The sequence below is a fragment of the Chenopodium quinoa genome, unplaced genomic scaffold (assembly GCF_001683475.1).
Source record: "Chenopodium quinoa cultivar QQ74 unplaced genomic scaffold, ASM168347v1, whole genome shotgun sequence".
Lineage (NCBI taxonomy): Eukaryota > Viridiplantae > Streptophyta > Magnoliopsida > Caryophyllales > Amaranthaceae > Chenopodium > Chenopodium quinoa.
This window is the reverse complement of record NW_018744633.1, coordinates 5,818,436-5,836,944: the sequence shown is the minus strand read 5'-3', so window position 1 is coordinate 5,836,944 and position 18,509 is coordinate 5,818,436. Positions and strand designations below refer to the sequence as shown.

General features: G+C 36.1%; 6 protein-coding genes across 7 annotated transcripts; 3 read left to right on the top strand and 3 right to left on the bottom strand.

Moving 5' to 3' along the window:
- Positions 1-674: 674 nt before the first annotated feature.
- LOC110701522 (small heat shock protein, chloroplastic-like) lies at positions 675-2,017 on the top strand. Its single transcript, XM_021879159.1, has 2 exons — positions 675-1,046; positions 1,429-2,017. The coding sequence occupies exons 1-2, from the start codon at positions 800-802 to the stop codon at positions 1,734-1,736; spliced, it is 555 nt and encodes a 184-aa protein (XP_021734851.1). The 5' UTR covers positions 675-799; the 3' UTR covers positions 1,737-2,017.
- Positions 2,018-2,601: 584 nt separating this feature from the next.
- Positions 2,602-4,247, bottom strand: LOC110701466 (BURP domain-containing protein BNM2C-like). Its single transcript, XM_021879117.1, has 3 exons — positions 4,178-4,247; positions 3,188-3,758; positions 2,602-3,049 (listed from the first exon to the last, which is right to left on the bottom strand). The coding sequence occupies exons 1-3, from the start codon at positions 4,245-4,247 to the stop codon at positions 2,602-2,604; spliced, it is 1,089 nt and encodes a 362-aa protein (XP_021734809.1).
- Positions 4,248-5,320: 1,073 nt separating this feature from the next.
- Positions 5,321-6,543, top strand: LOC110701290 (small heat shock protein, chloroplastic-like). The gene is made up of 2 exons (XM_021878916.1): positions 5,321-5,668; positions 6,009-6,543. The coding sequence occupies exons 1-2, from the start codon at positions 5,428-5,430 to the stop codon at positions 6,314-6,316; spliced, it is 549 nt and encodes a 182-aa protein (XP_021734608.1). The 5' UTR covers positions 5,321-5,427; the 3' UTR covers positions 6,317-6,543.
- Positions 6,544-8,444: 1,901 nt separating this feature from the next.
- On the top strand, positions 8,445-9,492 carry LOC110701288 (small heat shock protein, chloroplastic-like). The gene is made up of 2 exons (XM_021878913.1): positions 8,445-8,798; positions 8,972-9,492. The coding sequence occupies exons 1-2, from the start codon at positions 8,540-8,542 to the stop codon at positions 9,277-9,279; spliced, it is 567 nt and encodes a 188-aa protein (XP_021734605.1). The 5' UTR covers positions 8,445-8,539; the 3' UTR covers positions 9,280-9,492.
- Positions 9,493-9,511: 19 nt separating this feature from the next.
- On the bottom strand, positions 9,512-12,564 carry LOC110701289 (RNA polymerase II transcriptional coactivator KIWI-like). Of its 2 annotated transcripts, XM_021878914.1 has the most exons (4): positions 12,254-12,560; positions 12,051-12,156; positions 9,971-9,993; positions 9,512-9,857 (listed from the first exon to the last, which is right to left on the bottom strand). In XM_021878914.1, exons 1-4 carry the CDS (start codon positions 12,377-12,379, stop codon positions 9,798-9,800), a joined length of 315 nt encoding a protein of 104 aa, XP_021734606.1. In that variant the 5' UTR covers positions 12,380-12,560; the 3' UTR covers positions 9,512-9,797. The 2 variants fall into 2 exon arrangements, with proteins under 2 accessions (XP_021734606.1, XP_021734607.1); XM_021878915.1 differs by lacking the exons at positions 9,512-9,857; positions 9,971-9,993 and having other exon boundaries at positions 12,037-12,156; positions 12,254-12,564.
- Positions 12,565-13,658: 1,094 nt separating this feature from the next.
- On the bottom strand, positions 13,659-17,997 carry LOC110701287. Its single transcript, XM_021878912.1, has 5 exons — positions 16,906-17,997; positions 16,697-16,770; positions 15,647-16,316; positions 14,877-14,972; positions 13,659-14,269 (listed from the first exon to the last, which is right to left on the bottom strand). Exons 3-5 carry the CDS (start codon positions 16,289-16,291, stop codon positions 13,913-13,915), a joined length of 1,098 nt encoding a protein of 365 aa, XP_021734604.1. The 5' UTR covers positions 16,292-16,316; positions 16,697-16,770; positions 16,906-17,997; the 3' UTR covers positions 13,659-13,912.
- Positions 17,998-18,509: the final 512 nt, after the last annotated feature.

Sequence of the window (18,509 nt, the reverse complement as noted above, 5' to 3'; positions counted from 1 at the left end):
GAATTCCAGCAAAAAACTTTAACTTGCAAATAATAATTCGCATTTCAACAAAAAAATTATTGTATATAAAAAAAATACATGCGTGACATGTGAACTTGAGTCATATATTCAATTCCTATAAATGGGGTTTTGGCATATAAAAAAGATAAAAGTATGTGGAATTGATGTCTTACCACAAACCTAAGCAAAGTAACAAGACATCTCCCAATTTCTCAACTTAAAGGCACACAAAAATTGAGTTGTTTGGATTGGTATTTGGTAATAATAACGTATTAAGCTATTAATTAATTGACTGAGTTAGATACTCAAAAACAAGTACTTCGTATTATTAGGTGGATATATAACAACTTATTACAATGCACGCATTAAGATTAAATTATATGTATACCAAAAAAAAATCATTTAAAATATTCCATAATTTATTTACCTCATCATCCTGCAACATTTGCAATATCGCTAAATAATATATAACCAAATACCAGTCTTCAAAAAAAAAAAAAATATAACCAATTACCATTAGTCATAATAAATTTGTTTAAGTTAGCCTATTCGATTTGGATGGAGTCAATTTCACATAGTTTGTACGAGTCTTTTTGCTAGGAGAAGCCTTCAATCCATGTGATATAAATGAGGCTTCTTATAGCAAAAAGATAAAGCATCATAAGACAATAACTCAACAAGTTACCACTTATACCTCTACATATCTATAAGTCTATAAATAGCTCCCAATCAATGAATAAACAAACAACAATTTGTTTTAGTGAAGTTTATTTTTAGTAAGTTTAGGTCTTTTTCTTCAATGGCAAGTAAAGTGTTAACATGCTCTGCTGCTTCAACTCTACTGTCGAGCCGGGCCTCGTCCAGCCCATTACTAATTGGTTTGGGCCCACATTCTGGGCTTTCTGTGACACCATCACCAATTAAGACCCTTTCTTCAAGGCCTTCTTTGGTGGTGAAAGCCCAACAGTCAGGCCCAAGGAGAATTGAGCCAATGTCAGCTGAACAAATCCACAAGAAGGTTGCCCTACTTGAAACCACTCCTTATGGTAAAATTTTCCACTCCGTCTCCTTAAAAATGTATTTGTATCATAATAAATAATAGATCACTTTCTAAAGTTAATAAGTTAAAATTGTCACTCCTACACATTGATGCATACATTAATTTCTCCAAATATATGTTTTTGTTCATAAATCTATATTGTTACTTTAATTGAAAAATTAATCAGGTTGAATATTTATGTCCATATAAAACGTACTTATAACTGAACAAAAAATTACCACATTTTTATCTCCGCCTATCATACGTATTGTAAGTATATATGTTAACCCTTCCTAGAAGTAGTTTTTTAGGCTCTTTTCCTAAATTTGAAATAGATTATAATTAGATTTTCAAACATACCCCACAAATAATCAGTGATTCGTGTGCAGTGCGTACACCTTGGAATACTTCTGAGGATGAGCACGAGATCAAGATGTGGTTTGACTTGCCAGGGCTTGCAGCTGAAAACATAGATGTGGAAATTATGGATGATTTGCTCGTCATCAAAGGAGAAGGGGGTATTGATGCATTTGGAAACAAGATTTTCGGTCCTTATGATAGTAGCGTTCAACTTCCTATTAACGCTTGGAAGGAAGAAACTACCGCTGTGTTTAAGAATGGTGTTCTCTACATTACTGTGCCCAAGATTACCAAGTTTGAGCACAAAGTTATTCATATTCCAGTTAGATCCATTTAAAATTATTCATAATTAACTTATTGCTTGTGAAATGAGTCTTCTAAACTTTTTAGAAGACATATATATATACATATATAAATGGTGTGTAATATATATAAGAGCTATATGCTTTGTATAGTTACTTTGCTTGTAATTTAGAAAGAAGCTAAACTACTTTCTACATTTGAAATGTATTTTGTAACTTTGTAAGTTGTATGACTAGCTCATTTGTTGGACTCAATCGAGCCACATACTATAATAAGACAAATGATGTTATGTGGTAATTAGAGGTGATAATCATGTCGTTTATATCAGGTCAATTTGAAGTTAGTATGACTAGCTTGCACATAAAACAACTCCGTTCATTTCATAATTATTTAAATTACAAAATGCATCTCACTCTAAGGCCCTGTTTGGTTTGATGTAAAATGTTTTCATGGAAAATGAATTTTCCATTTTTTTCCCATTTTCCTTTGTTTGGTTTGTTAAGGAGTGGAAAACAATTTTTCAAAGGTGGAAAATTTCATCCTTAATGATGGAAAACATTTTCCTTCTAAAAACAAGGAAAGTCATATTTTCCTCTCTCCTCCTTACCTCTTTTTTTACTTCCCTCTCATTCATCCTTACATTTCCACTCTTATTTTTTATTTTTCTTGGACTTTTCTTGTATGCAACCAAACAAAGGAAAACTAATTTGCAATTGTGTTTTTCCTTGAAAATATGTTTTCCATGAAAACTAATTTTTCATTGAAAATGTTTTACATTAAACCAAACGGGGCCTAAACCACACACGTACAACATACAACATTATTTCATGATCAAACAACAAGAAACATGCATAGTAGCATACGCTTAGGACTACAATTGCACAATCATACGATTACTCTTACTGAGCCATGTCGAGAGAGTTGGAGACGGCGGGTTTGATATTCCAAAACATGTCATTTAAGAAAGCGAAGTGACAAAGTGGTGAATCGCCGGGTTTAAGACCAAGGGCGCGAAGGGGTGTGGACTTAGGGTTCCAAGCGTATGTGTCATAGTGACATATAGCCGTAGTCTGGACCTCAGTACCCGCTAGGCTAACCAAAGTGACGTCGTAATGGCCAATGCCTATTTGGTGGTGACAATAGTACACAGTATAAGGATATCTTATCCTATGGCATACTGCTGCATTATTGCCCGGTACATCCAATTTTTTCACCTTTTTTATCATATAATCTTGTCTTCCATTAGGCACCTCCATCTTTTTGTCCATTGTTTTTACCTCTACTTCATTCGTGCCCAACTCTCGTACCACAAAATCAACAACCTCCTCTATGGATTGCGCACAAGTACTGTCATTCAAATACACATTATTTTGTATTATTAACTGTTAAAAAACATTAAAAAATTAAAAAAAATTAAAAAAATAAAAAAAAATAATGCTCAACTTTGATCATTAATATATGTTACTCTTCAAAAAAAAAAAATACCTGATTTCTTTTGTACTCTTTGGTCTTTTAAAACATAGATGGAGGGTGTCTTTAACATCGATGGCATCTTCAGACTCGAATTTAATGGAAAATAAAGAGAGTATATCTGTGAAATTTTCATAGGCGAAGGGGAAGGATTGAACAATGTGTTTAGGCAAAATAGGGCGGATTTGAATCTTTTGGAAATCTTGTGGCAACTTCATTCCAACTTGCAAGTTTTTCTCTATGAAAAATAACGTGTCACTAGAAGAAGTCGTCGAGCTCAATTCTTCTATGTTTACATTATTATCATTGTGCATGAAATGGTGAGGATGATGGTGATGAAGTGAATTTGGATGAACGGGTAGAGTCTCTTTAGAATCCTTTTCATCATCGGGTTTGGTTTTGAATGTCACTCTATTAGCCTTCGTGTCACCATTGTCTCCTTTATAATAAAAGTAATCATAGAGATATTTATAAGGCTTGTTCGAGCCAACCTTCTTCTTTTGATCACCATTTTCTGCATTATAATAAAAATAAGGGAAATTCTCAATGGTACTCTCAAGCTTTTTATATTTCTCAATGGTAAACACTAAAATATCAAATTATCAATGGTAATCCATAATTTATAAAACTAATTCAGTGGTAACATTAGTTAAGCATTTTAAAAAATATTAACCATGGTTTATGTTTTTAAAAGGAGGAAAAAGAGAAATGTCTAAACTACCCTTTTTTACAAAAACCCACCACCACTTCTTTCCCCTGCCACCTCTGCCCGGCCAGCCCAATTCCCCTACTCCCAGCCGGCGCCGACTATGCCCACTAAGATCCCCTCCCCGGCGCCGGCGCCACGTTGAACCCCCTACCTCTTATCGCTGCAACCACTAAACCACCCATTCCCCAACAGCCCAGCACCACCGCTTTTCAACGCCCCTGGCGTCGGCGCAACCAAAACCTTCCTCGCCGTGCTGAACACCGAACCACCCAATCCCTTCGCATAAATTCATCTACCTCCCGCCACGAAACACCCTAAAACCATCAACCCACCTTCGAAAAACCCTAATCGGCCCTCCCCGACCATTGCTAGGGTTCCGGTGGGGGTTTTTCGAGAGTTTGGATGGTTTTTTAGAAAGTTTAGGGTTCCGTGGGGGTAGGGAGGAGCTGGTGGTTCATGGGCACCGACGCAAGGGGGTCTGGGCGCAATCGGCGCCGAGGAAGGGGGATCGAGGTTGGGCTGGGCTTGGGTGGTGGCTGGCGGTTGACTAGCTGTGGTGGCTGGCGATTGGGTGGTTGTGATGGCTGAGGGAAATTGTAATGATTTTTTTAATTTTTTTTTAAAATAATTTAATTGTTAAAAAAATAAAATAAAATCTGATTTTTAAGGATATATTTGTCATTTTGCCTTTAGTTAACTATAGTTAGGCTTAAAATTGTAGATTAATTTCATTAATGCCACCATTTTATTAATAACATAAATTGTTGATTACCAAAGATAATTCGAATTTTTGATGTTTACCATTGAGAAAAATAAAAAGCTTAAGAGTACCATTGAGAATTTCCCTAAAAATAATCACAGAGATATTTATAAGGCTTGTTCGAGCTAGCCTTCTTCAAAATAGGCCTAAAAATGAGCCTAAAGCTGAAAATGTTCTATACTCCTATTTAGCTTACATAGTCCTTTGATAGGGGCTTAATTACTAGCTAATTCAAGAAATATTCTAACAATCAATAATGAAAACAAAAGGTATTAACTATTAAGGTTGTCTCAAATCGGTAGGGGAGGAGAAATCAAATAGTAGAAATTCCATTCTCTTTATTTACTCAACGTTTTCCCCCTGTTAACGCAAATCACGTACTTAACTCTTTGAAAAGTAAATATATGAACATTGTAAATAGTTATAAAGTAATAAAAATATAAATAAATAAACATTGTACGTACTAATTATATTTACACGTCTGTAACTTTTTTTTTATATTGTACTATATGCATCTTTTTGCTAGGAGAAGCCGCATTACTTTGCTTTAATTTGAGTAAAGAGAATATATATCAATGTTATGATTAGAAGCTTCTCCTACAAAAAAAACTATATTATAACTAATTAGCAATGTACGTAAAATTAACTCCACTTAGACCTATAAATAACCTCCCAATGATTGAACAAAACATACAACAACTTGCAATATTTATTTAATTTTATTACATTATTATTGTTTTAGTGATTTAATTATTTTAGTAAGTTTTTATTTGAATATCTTCAATTATGGCAAGCAACACATTGACATGTTCTGCTTCTGCCACTATGGTGTCAAACCACACGGTCTCCGGCCGTAGCCCGGCCCTAGCTGGGTTCGGCCAACGTTCCACGGTGTCCCTAGCACCGTCCTCGAAGACTCCTTCGATGGTGGTGAGAGCCCAACTAGGAGGAAGTCCTAAGAAATTGGATCCCATAGCAGCTGATCAATTCCACAAAAAGGTTGCTCTCCTTGAAACTTCTCCTTATGGTAAGTAATCCACTTCTTACATTTTACTTTTTCATTTTTCTTACTTTACCAAAAAAAAAAAAAGGTTAATTGCATATTTTTACTAGTTTTGGGTAAAAATGTACATACATAAATCTTTTATGGCTTGTAACATTAAAATGCACACGTCATGGTTAGGGTTAGATAATATGATTTGAGAAATGAGATACGAGTCAGTCTTGTCAAGTTTATTTAACATTAGTACGTGTTAGAGCATTTTCTATTATTAGAAATGGTTCAATTGATCCCACTTGTTTCTGAATTGCTTATTATAAACCATAACGTAATAATGACATATATTATGATACTTGTTGATTTGCAGTGCGCACTCCCTGGAACACGAGCGAGGATGACCACGAGATTAGGATGTGGTTTGACATGCCAGGACTTGCAGCTGAAAACATCGATGTGAACGTTGTCGACGACTTGCTAGTGATCAAGGGAGACGGTGGAGTTGATGCATTTGGAAACAAGATATTTAGCCCTTATGATAGTAGGGTTCAACTCCCTCTTAACTCTTGGAAGGAAGAGATCACGGCCGTGTTTAAGAATGGTGTTCTCTATATTACTGTGCCTAAGATCACCAAATTCGAGCACAAAATCATCCATGTTCCAGTTAGATCCGTTTAAATCTCATAATAGAGATCTACTTTAGTGTCTTCTATATGAAGTGTTTTATGTATAGGAGACTGAATTATATACTTCGTATTATGAGTGTGTTTTAAGAGCTTTTCTTTGAGATGCTATGTAATAGAGAAGCTCTCTAAGTATGTATTTTCCTTTCAATGTTATAAGTTGTACTTTGTATGACTTATTTAAGTATTCTAATATAATAAGACATTAATTAAAATAATTAATTGTTAAAGAGTATACTTGTATATATTATTTGCGTTGTGTTGTGTTGTGTTGAGTAAATATCCATCTTTTCAATCTCAATGGAAATTGTGTACCATTGATTATCTAAACACAAACTTTAAAAAAAATGGGATGAATTATTTTACATTCATTATAAAGATAACCTAAAGTGATTAAAAGTTATCCCTGAAATGAATAAAAGTTACCCCAATATGAGTTAAAGTAACCCAATTCAAATAAAAATTATCTACGCTTTATTAGTAAAGAATCAAATTTTAAATGACTAAAAATCAATTATTAGTGATTGAATGTAATTAAATTACCTTTATAAAATTTTTCTTGTTGTTGATTTATATAAAAATTATGTTATGTTTAAAGTTACCCAAAAAAAGACAAAAAGTTACCTTAAAATTAGCTAAAAGTTACCCTTATACTACTCGATGTACACTAATATTAGTGTAAACCGGATGTATACAAAAAAATTTATTATCTAAATAACATTTAAAGTTACTCTGGTTATATATACCTGAGCTTTTATATATTTTCTTCCCGGAAGTATTGATATTTTTGAAATCAATAACGAAGTTAATTATTTTAATAATTATAATTAGAATAATCTTTGAAGCAAGTACCTTGTGCATTAACACGTGTATAATCTACGGAGTAATTTTTTTTATATAGAGAAATGATCGAGCATTCAAGCTAAGTTGTACTTTTGGATTATAAGACATAAACTTGTAGCATTTGATGGTGCTAAAAGGCTGGCTTCTTTTTCGGATTTTAAAAATAAATGAGAAGTTAGGAAAATCTTCTCTCAAAACTAGTCCATATAAAGTTATCTAGAATTAAGCATGTATGGAAAATATAATGTAGTTCAATATCTAAATGGCTTTGAGTGTGAGACCAGGAGAAGCTATATAATCCATAGCAAATTGCTTCACAATATACATGGTATGCATGACAAGAATCCAAGACGTAAAATGCCAAAGAAAGGTACATATATGACATATCCTCTATATATAATAAAGTAATAATACTCTTGCCTTCATTGGTTTTGAATAATAATAAACCCATGATCATAAGAAGGTGTTAGGATGGGGGGGAGAAACAAATAAAAGAGCATATAAACGTCGCTTAATATGGCCAAGTGAGGTTTCGTCCTAATACCAATTGATAGTAGGAGAAACAATCCACTTAAAACGAACTCACTAAAAGTTCTTTATTTGTCGTTTCATCAATGGATGCTTACATTTATGGTGTTATAATTTTTGGGATCATGGTGCCTTAGAGAGTCATAGCCGTAGGCAAACAACTTAATTAAGCTCAAAATTTCCATGCATTGAAGATTATAAAAGCTCTTAATATGTATAAGTGCATAACTACATTCTTAATGTTCCATTTACATTATTCTTATAAAAATGTTGTTTTCTCAAATTATTTCGATCATATTTTAACGCGAAGGTTAACAAAAAATATGAAGAAAGAACCCCTAGTTGCCAAAAGTGGTAATCCAAAATCTAGCTAGCACCATCAAAACATAATATGAACAAAATATATTCTTAATAAAGCAAGAATAAAAGTTAATAGGGGGGCATATCTTCATTTTTCTTTCAAGTATAATAACATGCAAGTACAAACAACTTGAATATGGTAAGATCTGTACATTTTATAAACAACTCTTAAAGTATGTAAATATTGGTACTTGTAATATTTAGTATATATATGTTTCTAATTTTGTTGGGAGAATCTTAATTACTTTGCTTTCAATTAGTAAAGAGCATCAACATGTTAGGAACAAATGAGGCTTCTTAATGCATAAAGTGAAAAAAAACACTGCTACACAAACATTAAGAATTCAAGAATTCAACTTAACTATTCCTCTGCTATACCTATAAATACATCCCATTCAAATGAGTTAGTCAAAACATACAAACTCAAGATATTTACATTGATTAAGCGAAGAAATTATTCTTAGCAAGCTCTACTTAAGCATACTCAATGGCAAGCAACGTGTTGACGGCATGTTCTGCTTCAACTTTAGTGTCAATCAACAGGGCAGCCTCTGTCCGTGGCTCGGTACCAGCTGGGTTGGGCTCACCTTCTGTGGTGTCCTCAACACCGTCATTGAAGACCCCTTCTTCGAGGTCTTCGTTGGTGGTAAGAGCCCAACAGGGCGGGGTTAGTCCTAAGAGGATTGATCCTATGGCACCTGAACACTTCCACAAAAAAGTTGCCCTACTTGAAACATCCCCTTATGGTAAATCTCCCATTCTTTCTGAAACTAATCTAATAACATGGTGTGCATATTCAATGTTTCCTAGATATATTTCATCGCCTTTCCCATTGCTTGTTGTAGATTTGTTGATCTGATTTGTGATCAAACTTTACAAACGTTGACAAAGAATTTATCGAAATGTATTTATTTTACAGTGCGCACTCCCTGGAACACAACCGAGGATGAAAGTGAGATAAGAATGTGGTTTGACATGCCAGGACTAGGAGCTGAGAACATCAAAGTGGAAGTTGTGGATAACATGCTTGTGATCAGGGGAGATGGCGGTATTGATGCTTTCGGAAACAAGGTATTCAGTCCAAGAGAGACCACACTTCACCTGCCTTTCAACTCTTGGAAGGAAGAGATCACCGCTGTGTTTAAGAATGGCGTTCTCTACATAACTGTGCCTAAAATTATAAAGTTTGAGCACAAACTTATCCACATTCCAGTTAGATCTATATAAAGCTCAGCTCACTGAGCCATTACATGTGTAATGTCTTCTGAACTGCATTGAACACTCAATTCGAGCTGGGTATAATTTAAGAGCTTTTCTTCGGAATTGTTCTAGGTAAATAAGAAGCTCTACTTTTAAATCTGCTTTCTATGTATGTTTAAAGTTGTATGACGACTTGGTTGTTATATGATTCTATAATAGTGAAACAACTTTTTGTTACAATTAAGTAGTGTACTCCGTATTAAAACTGCCTCATCAATGTATTCCGTTAATAAGCATAATACGCACATACTGCAATTTAACAAAATAGTCTGTAGGCATCCGTAAACAGGTGGACAACCTGCAGTCATGAGATATTGTTCTTTCAAGTCTAAGCTATGCAGATTACATTATCCAATAACCCTACGTAAATACAGAATACTAGCCGAAATTACACTAATACCTATTGCCGCAGTCCTAGTCAGCAAAATGTAACAACCCAAAACCAGCATCCAAGAACTATATCGACAAAGCCCAGCCCTCCAGCCCTACGTATTCTCAGTCACAGCCTGATCAATCTCCTCAGCATGCTCACAAAGCACCTTCCACTACAGGATCCAATGAAAAAACAAAGGTCAGAATCCAATTGCAAACAAAACACAGCAGAAATAATAATAGTGATTAGTGAAACTAATTGTAGCCAGTTAGCAAAGATACATACCTGATCCATGGTAAGAGAGATACCTGAAATGAGCAATGACTACAGATCAGTAAAAAAAATACACAGCTTCATTTAGCTGCAGCAGAAAACATCATACAGAAACGTGACAGAAACCCTTTGCAAGGCATAGTAAATGTTAGGTGGGGACGTGGGGTTGAGAGCGGGGGTCTAAAACAAAGTTATTGAACCCAGCCAAATTCTTTAGGGCAAAGCATACATTAATAAACATTATACTATATTTCAAATAAGAAGCAAGTCTCCATTAATTCTTTTTCCTAGGTGCTTTAAAGAGTTTAAACAAGTTTTCCTGCATCACTGCATGTGTGCGTTCACAAACATTCTATTCCATACAATATTTCATTGGAAATGACTTAATATACAGATATATGCAAAATAAATACTAGTATAGTTGAATACCATATTGTGCTAAGCATGATATGGGAAGTAGATGCTAGATGCAATGTAGACAAATCAGATGACAGCAAATACTGTACTCCGTAGTTGATTTTCAAGTAATATGGACAAGGTCTCAACAAAGTAACAACCTACTCTCACCGCCTAAAATTAATTGCCAAGTTAATAGTACACCTCGGCGGACTAAAGCTCATATTGCCAATACAATTGTAAACAAGCAAGCTCTAAAACTGAATAAATGATTTTATTCTGTAACAACTTTTTTATTTACAGAAGACAAGATCAGCATAACATCAACAAAAGCAATGCCAAGTGCAAGACCTGACTCATGCAGTCAAGCACTCAAGAAGCTCAAGCCTATACTCCAGAGTTCAGAACAAGTTTCTTATAATGCACAATAAATATAATACTGCAACTACAAGACTAAGCATAACAAATCAGCAATTATAATCTCCTCAATTGGAGCATATTTTCCCCCAGGGAAGGGAGAGGATACCAGTCTAAGCATCTATCATAAAAAAAAAAACCAAGTTTAAAGGGGCAAAAGGCAGAGAAAAATGGTAACTATTGGCCAAATATTTCAAAATCAGTCAAAAATGACTTGGAGAGCTTGCAGCAACAGCACTTGGATGCTAAATTGCTAACCATTAACCATAAATCAAACTATAAAAGAATCCAATAGAAACATTCTGCTAAAACCATGCTCTTAAATTCATGATACCACATTCCAAATTCCTGCATAAAAAGGGAAGGGGTCTGCAACTATTCCACCAATAAAACAGGCAGTTGATGTAACAACAATATTATGAGCTTGCGACTTTGTCTCCAATCTCTTCATATGCTTGATCCACAATCCACTACCCCTCCCTAATCAACCTCACCTCAATCCACTAAACAACAAATTATAATACAAGTTTAAAGTCCAGGTTCCAATAATGACAGGCAAATCCTATTAATCTATTATAAAGCATTTAGCTGCACCTTCCTCTCATGCATGTGAGGTAAGAGTCTACAGCATGCCACCACTACAAATTCCAGACACCATGAAAACCTGAATGATCTTACTAAGCTAAATATTCAACTATCAAATCACCAGAAAACTACGACATAATTTCTCCTTTACTTAGTACAGGGGATTGCCTTCAAGAACCTAAGTGGGCTAAGTCTTCAAGATGCTAAAAGTCACCAATCTCAGCATAAAAATCCACCTATTAATCAAGGAAATAACTAAAGCACTTCCTATAAGTCGAAAATTCGAGGAATTCTAGAGTTTTATTCAACATATCTACAAATCCTCGGTTCAAGAAAGGGTATAATTTACCAGCTCATGAGAAAATCAACAAAAATCGCAAAACCTAGGCAACTAAAAACTGAATTGCAACAACAATAGCACATAATTTACTACTCAAATTCAATGAAAACGCAAAACCTAACCTAAGAAAATCTGGCATGCAATAACAGAACTTCAAAACCACCATATACACTCAACATGAGCAAAAATAATCCAAAAAAATTCTACCAGCTTATAATTCTCTGCAATTTTGCTAAACAACCAAACATAAACCCTAGAAAAAACTCAACTGACAATTTACACCAAAAATACACTTAAAAAACCAGCAAAATTACCGAAAATGAATCCAAAAAGTCGCAAATTAAATAAAAATACCTTTGCGACCAGGCATTTGCTTGCCATCCTTGACATAGAACTCACGAATATCAACCATAACTTTCCCCTGCCAACTCCTCACAGAAACCCTCCGATTCTTCGAAATCTAGGGTTTAAGTTCAACAATCATTCAAAATCAATTAAAAACCGAACCAAACAAATAATCAACTCCAAATTCAATCATTAGAGATAGAAAAAACAACCTCGCAAACAACAATTCCATCTTCGTCGTCATTGGATTTAGCAGACTTCTTAGGAGGAGCGTTTCCGTCGGAATCGGCGTCGGAAGCGTGGTTATCATCGCCTTTTCGCTTGAATTTCCCCGACATTTCGACGTCGTGGTGGAAGGTGCGACGGCTGTGGTGGTGGTGGAGGAGAGGGAGTGAAGCGGTTTTGGAGAATATGAAAAATGGTGTGATGAGAGAGAAAGTGGAGATGTGAGCGGTGAAAATTGGGAGCAGTTTTAAATTTGAAGTTGAAACAAATTTGAGAAATCACATTTTGGGCTTTTCACTTTCCTTTCTTGCCGCCTTTAATTTTATAAAATTACCTTTTTATTTTCATTTTAAATTTTATGAGCTACGCGTAGACAAAATATAATACCCATATTTCAATTTATTTTTTTTTTTAACTTTAAAGGGTGTACGGATTTAATGTAAAATTTGTTTGTGAATATAGTTACTGAGATAAAATAGAAATGCATGTGATAAGGAAATATATAGAGATAAATGACAATCTAAAAAGGAAATAACATTAGTAGCAAATACGGAGTAATGTGTAGCATTCATTTTTGGCAAAAGTTGCAAAAAATATAAAGTGGAAGTAGTACAAGTACTTGTAGTTAGTGTCCCCTTAAGAAAAAAAAGTACGGAGTACTCGTAGTTGTAGACATTGTAGTCGGTTAGTCAACCTGTTTTATAATATACGTAGTAATTCGCATTTTAAAAATAATAATATTGCATACTGACCATTAGCCAATTTTGCAACTGATTTTTAGAAATGATAAGTACTTGTATCAGTTGTATGATATACTTTTGAAGCCAAAGCTACTTAAATCCGACCTATAGGTGAATTTGTGTAGGCAATAGGCCAATCTTTAAGAACTCATTAGAACGATTACTAACTTTACGATTATAAGTGTACAATAACAATAACAATAATTTTGTGTCAAAAAAAAAAACAATATCAATAATTAGTTGAGAATGATGGAACTTCTGAAATCATAATCAGTTGATCACCTTGATTAGCAGTCTATTGGATTAAGTACTCACTCATCTAGTCAAATAATTATGTATTTGGACCAAAAGTACCAAGCATTTGAAGGGTGTGGGCTGGCCCAAATAGCAATTTTTACAAATGGAGTCTACTATCCTAAGCCCATTTTGGCTATGTTACTCAGACTCGGCTACTTATGTCCGACACGGGTACGTGTCCAAGTGTCCAACTTGACTATTTTGTGAAAAATTTCTATGATTTTGAACTAATATGAAGTGTCCAAGTGTCATACCCATGTCCAAGTGTCGAGAATCCGACACACATACTTGAGGTAAAATGAAGAGTTTGATTATTTTGGTGCTTGTGTTTCAGGAACTATAACTTAAGGTTTTAGTGTTTTTTCAATCGTTTAATAAACAAAATATAAGATTACAAGACCACCAAAATTTCCCAGTCAGGACAACTGTAAGGTAGGGGAAATCACAAACCTGCAGTTAGCGAAAAAAAGGGCCAAAACTTTCCCCTAGACTTACACTTCTAACCTAAATTATGCATGGTGTTGTCCTATGGGATATCATTAGCCTAAACGATTGCTACGAAGATCGCTATTCTTTGAGAATATATGCATTATTCACAGGATGTGCATATCAAATTGGTTGATTGCACGTCAGAGAAGCAGCAGTTCTCGAGTGATCCAATGTGTCTTTGGTGACTTGCGCGTTAGATTTGATAGCTTCATGCTCCTGCTTCAAAAGGAATCTGACTTTCATATTTGTTTTCTCAGGGACCTGCTGCTTCTGCTTAAAAGTTAGTTTCACATTCTTTGGAAATGGACAAGAACTCTTGCTTTGTAGGACAGGCTGCTCTATTAATGCCTTTTTAGGAGCTATCTTTCTGGGACAATAAGGAATGGGATTACTGCTGTTGCTTAAATCAGTAACTTTCCTCTTCTGGCAAGGAATTCGATTGAAATTTCTAGAAACATCATTCACCATGTTTCGAACCTGAACAAAGAAAATAAACAAGTTCAACCTTATCCTTCAATTGTATGAGCTAGATAGATGGATAGATAATCAACAGATGCCAAATCCCACAAACCAACCTTCTTAAATAAATCCCTTAAAAGAACGACTCGAATTTAAAATTTACGAGCAGACACCAGCTCAGCTTTTAAGGTGTCTTTTTAAGGTTGTGCATTCATCGAGTTGTTATGTATTGGCATATAAAATTGACAAGCAATAGTGCATTGACATGTTATTTTCTTGAATATACTTTAGGCACAGATGAAAAAGCTATAATTTGGCTTTTCTATTGGCAGCTTAACACCCGACTTGTATGTATAGGCTATAGCGATATTGACAAAGCAGCATATTCCAAATATTTAGAACTCACTAATTAAATTTCATACCGTCAAAAACAGCACAAAAACTTTCCAGGATTACAAGTGTACAACATTTACTACTCCGTATCATGCTATTTCTTGTGCTCAACAAGTATTATAAAATTCCAAACTTCTATACCCCAGGGTGTGGTTTCTCAGCAGAAATAAGGATACATATTATCCAAGTATAAGAACCTCAAAATATGGCCAGTAAAAAGCATGAAGCTTACCGGTTTTGTATCAGATATTGCTCTTCTACTTTTTGCTCTGCTCATTGCTTCCGTCAAAGTATGGTGATCCATTACTCCAGGCCATAACCCTACAAGCTGATCAAATAGGGAACATTAAAATACCGTGAAAATACAAAATGCATTTAATTGGAGCGTCACATCGATACCACAAAAATAAAAGATCAACTCTAACTTTCGGTCTGTACAGAATATCCTTCTACGGAGTATCTCTCTACAATCTTTTTTCAATGTCACCAAAGAGAGTGCATTGGTATTTGAATTTTGTGCTCTCATATAGAGCGCAGGAAGCTATTCTGTGAGGTATGCACAACAATTCCTATCTCAGACTAATTGGTACCGAAGGATTTTTGTTTGGTAGCAACACTAGCAAGCCACAGACAGTGATGGGCTCTACACATGAGACATGTATTAACATTTAACAGGTGCTCTGACATTTTTCTAATACCACAGAAACACCACATCAGTTTTACTTGGGTGCCAACACTACTGAACAGCCTCATGCATTTACACCAGAAATACACAAACTCAAAGGAATTAGCATCATAAATCTCTAAGGTAGTCATTTAAAGAAAAAAAATATTCGTACAACATGCATGAAGCAGCAAACAACAAAGATGATACTAACTACATAGTCGTAGGGATGTTCAAATGACTGCAGCCTTATATAAGATTCCTTACGAAATACAAAATAAAAACCAAGTTTATAAATATAAGATATACTAAAATCTTTGATCCACATTGGTACTCACTGAATCTTTCATTGAAGGTTTGTAGGCTGGTGAAATAACATCTTTGATGCCACAATTTTCAGATACTTTGATACTTGCTGAATCTTTCAATGAAGACTTGTAGCCGGGTAAAATGGCATCGAGTCCCCTGTAATCACAACTCTTGTCATTATGCCATTTTTTGGAAGATATTTTATTATGAAACAACATCCCAGATGTAGGGCTGTTTTTCACAGGAACACATCTACCCTCAAAGTTCTGATGCACAATATCAGACGAATCACCTCCAACTTCTACTTTCATTTTCTCAGAAGATATCTTCTGAGTCATCTGCAGGAAATTATGTGTTGTATTCAACGGAAACATAGAAGCATCCTCATAAATTGCATTCAGAGGTGGACACTTGGATCTACTGCAAAGTCTGTCAGGTTTCTTTGAATAGGTCAAGACAGGGGCATCCATTCTAAATTGCAGGTCTTTGGATCGATGATCTTTTACCACAGCAGGTGAACTAGATTGTTTAAAGGTCTCGTCTGACAGATTGCTGGACTTGGAAGCGGCCTTTGCACTCAAGCTCTCCCATCCTGCATGTTTAATTGATGAATGACCATCATTCTTCTTACATTCAATTTTCGTCACTTCTACTCTTCCCTTTCTCGGCTGCATGCAATCTGATGATATGTCTTTATTTCTGAGGACATGAAGAAACATTCTAAGGTCTATGAAGTAGGTTACGTTCACCAACAGTCTTAACAGAATATAAATCTTAAAGAGGACCACGAAAAGTTTAACAGAAAAAATCCGTCAAATAGTCCCCAAAGATTTCTTGTGGCTAGAGGATAAACTTGAGGCACTTGACAGTTGACACTCATCTACATGACATTGTAAGCTCAACTATAAACCATCTCAAACAAAGATAGCAGAAAGATTTTTTAAAAAATTATTAAATGAAGGTATCAATATAGAAGAATTTTTGGGGGTGAACAGGTTTTTCAGAAAAGTTTTTTCAAAATGCAAGCATCAACTATTGACAATCATAATCATAACAGAGAAGAGGGAGGAGTATCATACATATGTTTGGCGCCATTGGCACTTCTATTCCTAATGAAAGAATCCTTGTACAGGCCACCATCATGGTTCCCATCCTGAATCCAGAGAGAAATATGTCTCAAAACCAATATCAAACAAATGGAATATGGTTTCTTGCGCAAATATATAGAACTTGCTTTATCAGAAGCAGTGAACAAGAAAACCCTGCAAGCCATTCTAATTGAACCTACCAATATGAATCTGAATCTTGCATAAGATAGAAAACTTCATGCCACATTGCCACATCACTAATGCCCATAAAAGAGGCCCTAAGTGCCATAAATGAACTCTACAGCATGCATATGGATACCCTTGAACATATCAGGTAGGTCAATAATATGCAAAATTTCCACAATATGCCAGGCTTGCTAAGCTTGGTGCGGGTGCCTGAACAGATACGTGACAATGTGCAGATTTGTAGCAAGTGCATCAGTCACAGGTTCAATATTCAGTCACCTGTAGCAAAACGGAAACTGATACATAGATAATCCAAGTTAAGTAAAACCCTTGGGGCCGTTTGGTTGGGGGTATTCAGGAAAGGGAATGGGAATCAACTGCCCCGATTCCCTTTGTTGTTGTTTGTTAAGCACTTTTAATCATTCCCTTTACCCTCTCCGTTACCCCAAATCCTTCCAACTTCATTCCCCACCCCCCTAGACTTTTCCATTCCCTTTCCCTGCCAAACTTCACACCACCACATCACCACCTTCACACCTACCAACACCACCGGATAACCAACCCTAACCACCGCCGCCCCTACCCTGACCACAGCCGCCCCTCCCCCGACCACCGCCGACCCTCGCCGCCCTCCCCTCACCCGAAAAAACTCTCCAACCACACCAGAACCACCCTGAAAACCCCCACTTAGTCCTGAAAACACCACCTAACCTCAAAAAACTCAACCCCAAGCCACGAAAACACTAGCACCCCTGAAAAACACCACCACCCCGAAAAAACCACCCAGCCCCGTAAAACACCACCCAATACTCTACCCCCAGCCTCGAATACCTCCACCCCAACTTGTAAAACCCCACCTAGCCCTGAACTTAGCCTCGAAAAACTCCACCCCAGCCCCGAAAAACTCCAATTAGTCGGCGTAAATCGCTGCGATTGTTGGCGATTAGGGTTGTTCGTTAGCAGATGCAGTTGCGGCTGGTGATGGTTGGTGGCTGGCTGCGGTGAATTGGTGGTTGGAGTGTGAGTTTTGCGGGTTGGTGTTTGAATTGGAGCATGGGAGCAGTGAAGGAGTGAGGTGGTGTTGGGCGGCGAATTTCTGGGTCAAGGGAGATCGGGGCTAGGGGTGGTTTTTTTTGGGGGAGGGGAGGACGGCGAGGCTCGGGGGAGAGTTGGCGGTGGTCGGGGGAGGGGCGGCGGTGGTCTGGGCTGGTTTTCAGTGGTGTTGGTTGGTGTGAAGGTGGTGATGTGGTGGTGTGAAGGTGGTTGGATTGGTGACCTTTTATTCAATCCATTCCTTTGTTATTAAAAACAAACAACACCCCAAAATTGGGGATTTTCATTCTCTATTCCGATTCCCCTGTGCGAACCAAACGGCCCCTTAATGTTAGATTGAGGGAATAGCCAGCACAATATTCTCAGTTACCACAAATCATCCACATTATTGCAGCTAAAGTTGCAACGATAAAAAACACACGATATACAGCTTCAATGGAGCACCAATGCTTTTTACTACGTATTAGGATTCCCAACATAAGTATCCTTGTTTTGGTATGGTATTGTAAGGATCTACCAGCTACTGCTGCGCCTCAATAAGACTGCTAGAAAGGATTTACAAACT